Source organism: Trachurus japonicus, chromosome 18, assembly GCF_045865225.1.
Source record: "Trachurus japonicus isolate A0001 chromosome 18, Traja_1.0".
NCBI classification, from domain to species: Eukaryota; Metazoa; Chordata; class Actinopteri; order Carangiformes; family Carangidae; genus Trachurus; species Trachurus japonicus.
In genome coordinates this window covers 28,469,178-28,479,857 of record NC_140924.1, presented here as the reverse complement: position 1 = coordinate 28,479,857, position 10,680 = coordinate 28,469,178, and the positions used below count along the sequence as shown (strand labels likewise).

Sequence of the window (10,680 nt, the reverse complement as noted above, 5' to 3'; positions counted from 1 at the left end):
GGGATAGTTCACCCTAGAATGATATTTCGCTCATTATCTACTCACCCTCATGTTGACTAAGGGCTGGAAGAAGTTTCAGATTCCTCCGTGGCTTCTCTGAGTTACAGGGGGTCTCGGCATAGCAGTGCATGTCCATACTGTATAACGGTTGCAAAGGGACACCGGAGCTCTTCGTAAAAAAACACACACAAAAAAACATCCAAATACCTCCATGATGCTCGTATGTAATGTCCGTCTTGTGCTGAAGCCCCAAATTGCGTAATTGTCCCGAAAAAAAATTAAATAAGTCTATATTTTAAGCTTGTTTGTAGCGGAAGCTTCTCGAAGCTCCTCTTCCTGGTCCGTCCAAATCTCGCGTGATTTGCGCCGGCGTCAGCATGCGTCAGTGCGGTTACTGCGAATCACGCGAGATTTGGACGGACCAGGAAGAGGAGCTTCGAGAAGCTTCCGCTACAAACAAGCTTAAAATATAGACTTATTTAATTTTTTCGGGACAATTACGCAATTTGGGGCTTCAGCACAAGACGGACATTACATACGAGCATCATGGAGGTATTTGGATGTTTTTTTGTGTGTGTTTTTTTACGAAGAGCTCCGGTGTCCCTTTGCAACCGTTATATGGACATGCATTGCTATGCCGAGACCCCCTGTAACTCAGAGAAGCCACGGTGGACTCTGAAACTTCTTCCAGCCCTTAGTCAACATGAGGGTGAGTAGATAATGAGCGAAATATCATTCTAGGGTGAACTATCCCTTTAAGTCTGCACACTGTATCAAGCTCCTCTAATGTTTATTGTGGAACGATCAACGTTTCGATCACTGTGGATCCACAGTGACTGAAACGTTGATCGTTCCACAGTTGACACCAAACTTGCTACAGAGCATCTTCAGACTGTCCTACACAAACCATCCACACAGATGTTTGATTTATCAAACATTGAACCTACAGTGAAAATGTTTGACTGTAAACAGTACAGATAAATTGTCTCAAAAACTGAATTTTTGAGCATTTTGAATTCTGCTCTCATGGGAACAACTACAGTCAAAGAAAGAATTACATTTTTAAACATCAGATTCTCTCTTATGATGCAAAACACTTACCATTAAAAACAAATCACCAACATTTCCATGGTGTCAAGATGCAATTTTTGTATAATCAGATTTTTGTTAAGACCATTATTGAAATCTGCCTCCCTGAGTCTATTTGAGAAGCCACACACCATTCAGTCAACTAGTTCAGTGAGTTAAGAGCTGGTTCTTGGTGTCAGAGGATGTAGGTTCAAGCCCCAGAAGGTGATGATGGTGACATATCAAAATGCCAGATGTCATCAACTTTGAAATAAACTTTGAAAATAATTCATAACAGAGCAACCATATGTGCTACGGCTTTGCAACTTTCACTTTAAAATTGCCTAATTTTGTCTAGAGAAAGAAACTGCTCGACCCCGACCATTGCTGCACAGCAGCTATAATTGATCTTATAAGTCTCTCTTTTACAGTAATGAAGTATAACTTAGTTCACAGTGGCAACCCTGCTGCCATCACATCAGTACAGCTGTAGCCCATACACATGTGACTTCCTGTGTTTACAGACCAACAAAAGTCTTCTCTTATATCAAGATAACAAAATTAATTTGTGTGTCATCACGTGCAAACAGATTTTGTTATGTCAATATAACAAAATAAGTAGTTACCACGAGAAAACAACAATAAAATAAAAACATGGCCATTCTTGGCCTCTGAGGTTATTATTAGTCTCTTATGTTCAAACTTTAATGTAGTTTCACATCATCATGCAATGCTGCAAATAGGTTTGAGTTAGAACTTTTTATTTTATTTTTTATTTTTATTGGTTAATGGTGAGTTGAGACATCTATCTATAGAGTGAGTTTAAAAGAGAGAAAAAGACAGAGAGAGGAAAACAGAGCAGAGGCAGTGGATAAAAAGAAAGACAAGAAGAGAGAAGGTGGTGGGGAGGGGGCGGTCAAAAGGCAAGGCAAGGCAATTTTATATTTGTAGCCCATTTTTACAGACAGTTTGTCTCAAAGGGCTTTACATCGCAACACAACAACATCCTCTGTCCTTGGACCCTCACATCGACTGAGGAAAAACTCACAGGAAAACCCTTTTAACAGGGAAAAGATGGAAACCTCAGGGTGAGCAGCAGAGGAGGGATCCCTCACCCAGGACGGACAGACTGACTAGATTGTTGCGAACAAGAAGAAGAAGAGGAGCTGAGTGGCTCACAGTCAAGTCTCAGACTGATAGGACAGACAGCAGAAAGTAAAGTAACCGTAGTGGTCGTTGGACGCGAGGGTGCGGCGTCCCCCCCAGTCTGTTTTTTTTTTTTTTTGAGAGGAACTAAGCTGGATTTTCCCGTGGCTATGCTACATTTTCCTCAATTAAAAAGCTCTGGAGTATTGTGATTGTTAACTACATGACTTGTAACTTGTTATGAGTGAGAACAGAGGCTCTCTGCCTTCCACCTGCCTTCTAAAAACCTTGCAATATCAGTGTAGTTACCCCCCCCCCCCCACCAAGGAAGGGAAAACGAAGGAAAGATAGAAGGAGGGAGGGAACAGATTGGGTCAATTGGGTCAAAAAGGAAGGAAGGAAGGAAGGAAGGGATGAAGGGAACAGATTCATTCAAGGAAGGAAGGAAGGAAGGAAGGAAGGGAAAAGGATTGTGGAAAGAAAGATTTGTTCAAGGAAGGAAGGAAGAAGGGAAAGAAGGGAGGAAAGAAGGAAGGGAAAAGGGAAGGAAAGAAAGATGGAGGGAGGGAACAGATCAGGTCAATTGGATCAAAAGAGGAACGAAAAACGAACGAACAAAGGAAGGATGGAGGAAGGATGGAGGGAAGGAAGGAAGGAAGGAAGGAAGGAAGGAAGGAAGGAAGGAAGGAAGGAAGGAAGGAAGGAAGGAAGGAAGGAAGGAAGGGAACAGATTCGTTCAAGGAAGGAAGAAGAAGGAAGAATGAAGGTAGGAAGGGAAGGGAAAAGGATTGTGGAAAGAAAAAGGCTCGTTCGAGATGAACTGCGCCTCGCCTGGACGGTCGGCGAGAGCAGGCGGCAGCAGCAGGGGGTGGTGACAGAAAGCTGCAGTCAAGTCGGACAGTTTCCAGCCGCCGTCAATACAAACAGGAAGTCACCAAAGTATATATTTCTTATGCTGTACTGCAATTGTCCAATAAATAACCAATATATTTCTCAGGATATAAGTTTGATTCAGTGTGAATATTTTTTTAAGCAGTAGGGGAGACCGGGGTTGGTTGGCTACAGGGGTTGGTTGGCACACCCCTGTTTTCTGGCCTCCTGTTGGTCACAGACTCACAAATGTGACATCAAAATGATCATCTTATTGAGCTGCACTTATCTAGTTTGTTAAAACATCTGAAAATTACTCACTTTTTTGCTGAGGGCAAAATATCAGTTTTTTAGTACCAAAAGTAAAAAATTACCCCCCGCACTTAAAGTGTTATAAAATTGCTTTGGATAAAGATATTGGAAATGTGTTACTTCCAGTTTGTAGAGATAGGAGTCAGCTTCAATTTGATATGAAACTTGAAAGTCTTTGATGAGTGATGTTAACTGGGCAACATCATATATTCACAAAAGTGGGTTTGTTTTGGTCGGGGTTGGTTGGCACACTCATGTCGGGGTTGGTTGGCACACACAAACCAACCCCAACATGCAGTATACATATATTAAATGTGATTAAACATAATTTCATACAATTCAGGGCACTGAGTGAAGAAATGAGCACATGACTTATGCAGTGAAATGGGCCACAAAGCCTACATATGCCAATACTGTAATTCCAGTGATTCTATATAGGCCTTAATGTAAATAATCTGCATCCACCCCACACAGCAAATCTAAAACACAGTGAGATGGAAATAAATAAAAATACAAAGAGGTGATATGCTATATTTAAGGATAAATTCTATATTCATTGAATATTTTCTCTTTAAAAAATAAAAAAAAAAGCTCAAATAATTTACTGTTTAATGTTCTGTGTACGTGTTATCTTGTTCGTGGCCTTAAATGCCCTGTTTTAGTGTTATACATGCAAATATATGCATGCATATACATGCTATCCTCTTAAATTTCAATATATTAGAATTCAATTTCCAATTTATTATTATATTGGTTGCTTCATCCATTCATTTTTACATTGTGCCAACCAACCCCATGAAGTGTGCCAACCAACCCCATGTCGGGGCTGGTTGGCACAAGTGCGCAGTATGATTTTATTCATAAATAAATTGATTTTAGAATATAACTGTGGACATGGAAATGTGTTTAGTTAAAGCTGACACCTTAACCTTTCATTTAATGCTGGTTTGAATATTCTCACATAAATGATGCCAGAGTGCTATGGCAAAGAGTGAAAAGTGTGCCAACCAACCCCGGTCTCCCCTATAGGCCTACAACATGAGATTCATATAATCTAGCATTATACAACAACACGTAGTGTTTGCAGTCCTAACTAAGAGCCAATCAGCTCATGATCCGGTGCGTTTCCCATCATGCCCTGAGGCTGCAGGCGGTTGCAGTCGGTGGAGAGCAACTGCGGCGCCTGGCTCTAAAAGCTGCGGCCGCCTTGATCTCGTGAGGTTATCGTTGCAGGCGCGTGCATGACGTCAGAGCAAGTCGGGATCAAGTCGGACACAAATCTAACCGGCATGCATTGTGCGCTGGTCACCGGCGATCGATTCTGCGCACGCCTGGCTCATCTCGAACGCACCTAATGATTTGTTCAAGGAAGGAAGAAGAAGGAAGGAAGAAGGGAAAGAAGGAAGGGAAAAGGGAAGGAAAGAAAGATGGAGGGAGGGAACAGATCAGGTCAATTGGATCAAAAGAGGAACGAACGAACGAACGAACGAAGGAAAGGATGAAGAAAGGATGCAGGATGGAGGGAGGGAACAGATTGGTCAGTTTGACCCAGAAGGACAACAGGAGGGTTAATCAGTAGCAAAGTCTCCTAACAGAGGAAGTCTAGAGGACTAGATGGTTTAGACGTAAAATTGAGAAAGGAACTAAACAGACATGAAATTGTCTCGGACATTAACTACGGACTGAAGAAATCCAGTCGCGAGCGAGTTGAGCTGAGATTCCTCTCATGATGTCAATATAAGCAGGACGGTGGTGGTCAAACATGTATAAGTGGAATGACGTGAAGAGCTTCACCGTCCCAGTGATGAACGCCTCCCTCAGCCGGGGGCCCACGGTAACAGCCAGGTAGTCTCTGAGGGGGGAGAAAGGGGGGAGCTCCCCCAGGTAGGAGGCGGCGCCCCCCACGGCCGAGAGCACGGCTCCTCTGGCCGGGGGACACGTAGCCAACAGGCCGATGGCAGCGCCCCCCAGCAGCAGCACGGCGGCCCTCCCCTGCCACCAGGACGAGGGGGGGGACGGGGAGCTGGGTGGGGGCTGCTGCTGGGGGGGGTCCCTGCTGTCTGGTGTCATCACCCCCCGCACAGCTGAGACCAGTCTGCCCACAACGCTGCCGAAGATGGACATGATGATGATGATGATGTCACACTTATTTTAGGCTCCTGGAACTATGTTTTTTAATTTATTGAGCCTATCTTTAGCTGTTTGTCTCTGCAGTTGTTTGCTTTGTGCTATTTATTGATTTATTTTAAAATGAACGCACGTTGTGTGTCTGATTAAACTCACGGTGTGTGTGTGTGTGTGTGTGTGTGTGTGTGTGTGTGTGTGTGTGTGTGTGTGTGTGTGTGTGTGTGTGTGTTTGTGTCGAAGTCAACTCACCTTGTGTCTGTGTGACAACTGTACTGCGATACATCAAAGGCACTCCACATACACGTCACAGACAATTGTGTGTGACGTCATTTGACATTCTAAAGGATCTTGATGTCGGTTACGTCACCGAGAAGATGACGGGAGCCGGTTTGCAAAACCAAGCGCGGACAGCGGGCGAACGTGCAGCCGTGTAGGTTCCATAATGTTGCCTTGTTGCCTACGTCATACGTTGCCTACGTCATACGTTGGCAACACTCTTGAGTCTATTTAGTCCTCTCTAGTTTATTCAGTTCTCATTAGTTCATTTCTCTTTACCTAACTTTTTTCTCTCTCTTCTAAACTCACAGATAGACCAAACCAAATTCTCTCTTTTTGTCTTTGTTTTTATCCACTACTTCTGCTCTGTTTCCCTCACTTTGTCTTTTTCTCTATTTTAAACTCACTCTAGATAGATGTCTCAACTCACAACAAATCAATTTTAAAAAATAGAATAAACAAGTTCTAACTCAAACCTATAGAGACTCCATTTAAACTTTAAACCAGTGTTTTTCAACCTTGGGGTCGGGACCCCATGTGGGGTCTCCTGGAATTCACATGGGGTTACCTGAAATGTCTAGTAATTGATTAAAAAAAAAAAACGTATAATTTTTTAAAAACAAATTATTATTATTTTTAAATTAAAAACACCACATACAATCTTGAAGGGAAACTTAAGTTTTTTTCTACCTGGGCCCTGTTTTCATATGTTTTTCTTTATATGTGAGTGATGGATAATACAATTATTGAAGTCACTCCAGTATTGAGCCAGGCAGGCAGCCTGCAGCCCAGCTAACGCTCTTCAACCGGGCAAGTGGCTCCTGTCAAAGTTTGCCCTATAAACCTGCATTTTTTCCACACTGACAGGCTCAGATAGTTACAATGACTGTCCGACAATAAACTAGAAAGGAGAAATGAACGTATGTAGCTGGAGGTCGCTGTTTGTTGTGATCTGTGTCCAAATCTCACCACACTAGAAATCTTGTTCTGAAATCCCGCGGCAAAACACCGGTGGGGAATACTGTTACCTGACTGAGGTGAAGAGAGACGACCGGAGTGATCTTCTATTGGATTACAGAACACTGTTACTTTAGTGTTAAATAAAAGTTTTTTTTTAAAAAGGTCATGGCTGAATGTTTGCCTGATGTGGACGTCGTGGATGAAAGGGATTTCTAGCGCGGTGAGATTTGGACACAGATCACAACAGATCAACCATGTGCTACGGCTTTGCAACTTCCACTTTCAAATTGCCTAATTTTGTAAAAAAAAAAGCCCAGCCCCACCCATTGCTGCGCAGTAGCTATAATTATTATGTGGATTTGGTGCTATTTTAAAAAAAATCCCTGTTGACCAATCTGACCAGCAAATAGTCTCGAACAGCATTTAATGAAAAGCGGGAGAGAAATGCAGCAGAGGACCTGTAGAAGATGGAGGTCGTCACCCATCTGAGAGAGCTGGCCCAGCTCGTCCCGTCTTTCCTCCAGTTCACTGATTTCCTCCTGAAGCGTCTCTTTGATGGACTCGCTGCGGTTTCCAGCTTTTCTGTGCAGCAGGTTGAGGGCAGCCAGGAGTCCAGCCTGGTTCATCTTCATCACTTGCTGGAATTGAGCAAAGATCCTCAGGACGTCTTCCATGTCTGCCTTAACGTTTGTCTGGTTATATAAGAAATAAGAAAGTTTCATGTTAAGTCAGTCTCCTCTAACATGGCAGATAGTTGCCAACTTTGTCTGACAGTTTCTTACTGCTGAGTGTAAAAGAAATCTGAAAATACTATTTTGTATATGTAGGCACTGTTTTTTACTTGATGGTCATGTGTATGGACAAGAATGGGCTGATGCCTAACTAGTTAGCCAAACATGGATTCCTACAGCCTTGGACCAGGAGAGACAAGGTTCAGTTCTCTGCACAAAACAGACTGAGGTCACAAAGCTGTCAGACTTCTCTGACCCACTCTGGGTGGAAGAACTCTGTCGATACTCAGCTGAATAGTATTGATGCGACTGTTCACATTGTCATGTAATCTTTTCTGTCACAAAGTACTTACAGCTTGGCCAAGCTAAATAATTTTATTTCCCAACACAAAATCATATGAACTTCCATCACACCAATCAGGTCACATTTCCACTGCTGGAAACAATACTGATCAAGAAACAGGATCTGTACATTAAAGTGTGTGTGCACCTCCACTACAACAAATTTGAATTAAGACAGATTTATGTGCTTCATGTGACTTCAACAATGTTCATTTCAACACTACATTTCGCACTTTCACACAGTTTTGTGAGCTGACCTACCAGGGAAGGAAGAACTAAAGAATTGATTAATGCTAATGTCAAAGATGCTAACAGCTCTTCCTCCCTCCCCCCGTGACAAACTGGCAGGCACTCTGTGAGCATCATGGTGACGACATTGACCATCATCCCAGAGTGCATCACTGGATACATCAACATGTGTGTGGGTACTATTGTCCCAGCTAGGACCGTCAGCTGTTACCCCAACGACAAGCCGTGGGTAACAAAGGACATCAAAGCTGATGAGAAGAGGGCTTTCAGAGGAACAGGAGAGGTGTGGAGAGGCATGAGGACCACCATGAGGTTACAATCCAAGGAGCGGTGGACTAACTAACTCTTATGCATACAACATATTTGTTTTTCATCTCGAAGCTTGTTTGTAGCCAATTTCTCTCTGAGGATCAAGTTATTCTGAACTCTGAGACAGGTTAAGGTCACCACCAGGAATATCAAAAGCAGAATTCAGTTTAGCACTGACAGGCTTCATCACTGCCGAGTCAGACTCAACCAGAATTTACTGGCTGGGTTTAGCTGATGACTGATGATATCAAGGTTGAATGATAACAAAGGGGAATTTGACCTGGTCTGGGGTCATTTTCTGAATCATAAGAGGGGAATAGGTGCCTGTAACATGTGAGGGGAGGACGACTCGTGTATATATTTTCATATCATATAATCTTTTTGTGGACACAATGTTTAGTGTTGGGAGATGTGCTGTGCTGTTTATGGGCTGGGATTTGTGTATGTATGTATATGCATATTTTGTCTTTATTCTGTGTATTTTTGTTTTAATATGGTTGATTGTTTGTGTTGAAGTTTGATGTCTTTGTGATGTTTGACATGTAAGAAATTGAATAAAAAATACAGTTATTCTGATTCTGATCCATCCATCCATGACTTACCTCACTGATTTCCTCTGATTCTCCAACATTTTCTACCATCTTTTTCCTCTCCCTTATCCCCTGCTGCACTTCCGCCAATTCTTCATCAACCTTTGCCTAAACACACAATTAACACGTATAACACGTAATTTTACTTCATGATTCAATTGGAATGATGTAACATTGCTAACAGTGCCAGAAATCAGTTGCGTTGTTAGTCAAACCTTTTTTCTTCTCAGGCGGTTCTTCAGGGGGACGCACTGGTGGTTTTGGTGATTTGATTTGACGCACAACACACACACACACGTCAGGTCAGCGTGGCAAACCAGTTCCAGAGGGGTTTTATGCTGCTTACACACCCTGTTGTATCATATATAAGATGTTACATATTTAATATCTTCTACATTGCAGTGTAAATGTGTAGTTGACTACCTGTTGACCTCACCTGTCCCTCAGTCTGCTGACAGGGTCCAGCAGCTCATGACAGCTGAGCTCGGGGTCGTCGTGGTGAGGCCTCAGGTGTTCAGAGCACAGAGATTCTTCACAGCACAGACAGGACTTGACTGCCTTCTCCTTCTTCTCCCCAGCACACACATCGCACAAAATATCCTGCGTTTGAGCTTCTTCCTCTGGGATGTCCTGGATATTTGTCTGATTTTGTTCAATGAGGTCTCTGAACATGACATTGACTTTTAATTTGGGCCTTTTCTGGTAGTTATGTTGACAGAGCGGACACTGTGTGACGCTTGTTGAATCCCAGTAGGTGTTTATGCAGCCTTTACAAAAGTTGTGTCCACAAGGAGTGGAGACAGGGTCAGTGAAGCCATCGAGACAGATGGAGCATTTAAAACTGGAGGAGTGCGACAAAGAGGAGGCCATTGTGTTTGTCACCTGTTCAAATGGGACAAGATAAAAAGCTTGAGAGAAAACATCCCAACTAAGGTGCATTCAATATGCAGACATGTTTATTCCCAGAGTCATGCATTAACAGGCCCTGGATCAGTTGTGTAGCAATTTACTCCCTCTGACCAGCTCTTCTATCTGTCTCTTCTATCTAACAGTCATGTGATCTCTTGACAGCTGCTCATGTCAAACTTTCACTTTCACTTTTAGCCGGAGTGAGAGACTTGTTTGTGACTTGTACATGCGACAAAGAACTTAAAACTTTGTACTTATCAGTTGTAATTCTGAGGTTTCACAAGGTGTTACATAAACACAGCTTTTTTCTCTGCATATTTTCTTATTCCATTCAGTCAGGCTACACAGTATAATGGTGTATATGGTGGCATTATCTCAGGACAACTACCATTACACAGGATACACACACACATACACTTGATATCAGACAATTTTACACCCCATGTACCTCACAGATAAAACAAAGTCCAAACTCTCTCAGAGTGAACAGCTCAACTCTTTACTTATTGTTGTGAAACTTTCTACCTCTGATTAATTAGATCTGTAAGTGCTCACCTTGTTTTTTCACTCTTTAGCCTGTTCTTCTTTTTATTGTCAGTCAAAACGAGAATGTCACCAGACTGGTGTCTTCCGGTTCACTGAAGTAGGTGTGGCTCTGGAATTTTTCCAAAGATACTTGGGAAACTGAAAATGCCCAACTATTTGCTTAGGGGAACCTTTTTTTTTTTTTTTAGCACAGCAACTGTTTAATGTGTGATGATCAGGTTTTGTTACCGTGCATCACTTTGGTT

At 42.5% G+C, this 10,680-nt stretch overlaps 1 protein-coding gene across 1 annotated transcript in view; it reads right to left on the bottom strand.

Moving 5' to 3' along the window:
- LOC146969531 (E3 ubiquitin-protein ligase TRIM68-like) overlaps positions 1–10,505 on the bottom strand; it is a 12,077-nt gene extending 1,572 nt beyond the window's left edge. Inside the window, exons 1-5 of the mRNA XM_085758941.1 lie at positions 10,445–10,505; positions 9,417–9,862; positions 9,196–9,331; positions 8,993–9,088; positions 7,218–7,451 (exon numbers count right to left, since the gene is read on the bottom strand). Coding sequence (XP_085615067.1) covers positions 7,218–7,451; positions 8,993–9,088; positions 9,196–9,331; positions 9,417–9,850 — 900 coding nt within the window. The 5' untranslated portion in view covers positions 9,851–9,862; positions 10,445–10,505. The remainder of the gene's footprint in view (positions 1–7,217; positions 7,452–8,992; positions 9,089–9,195; positions 9,332–9,416; positions 9,863–10,444) is intronic.
- Between the last annotated feature and the right edge of the window lie 175 nt (positions 10,506–10,680).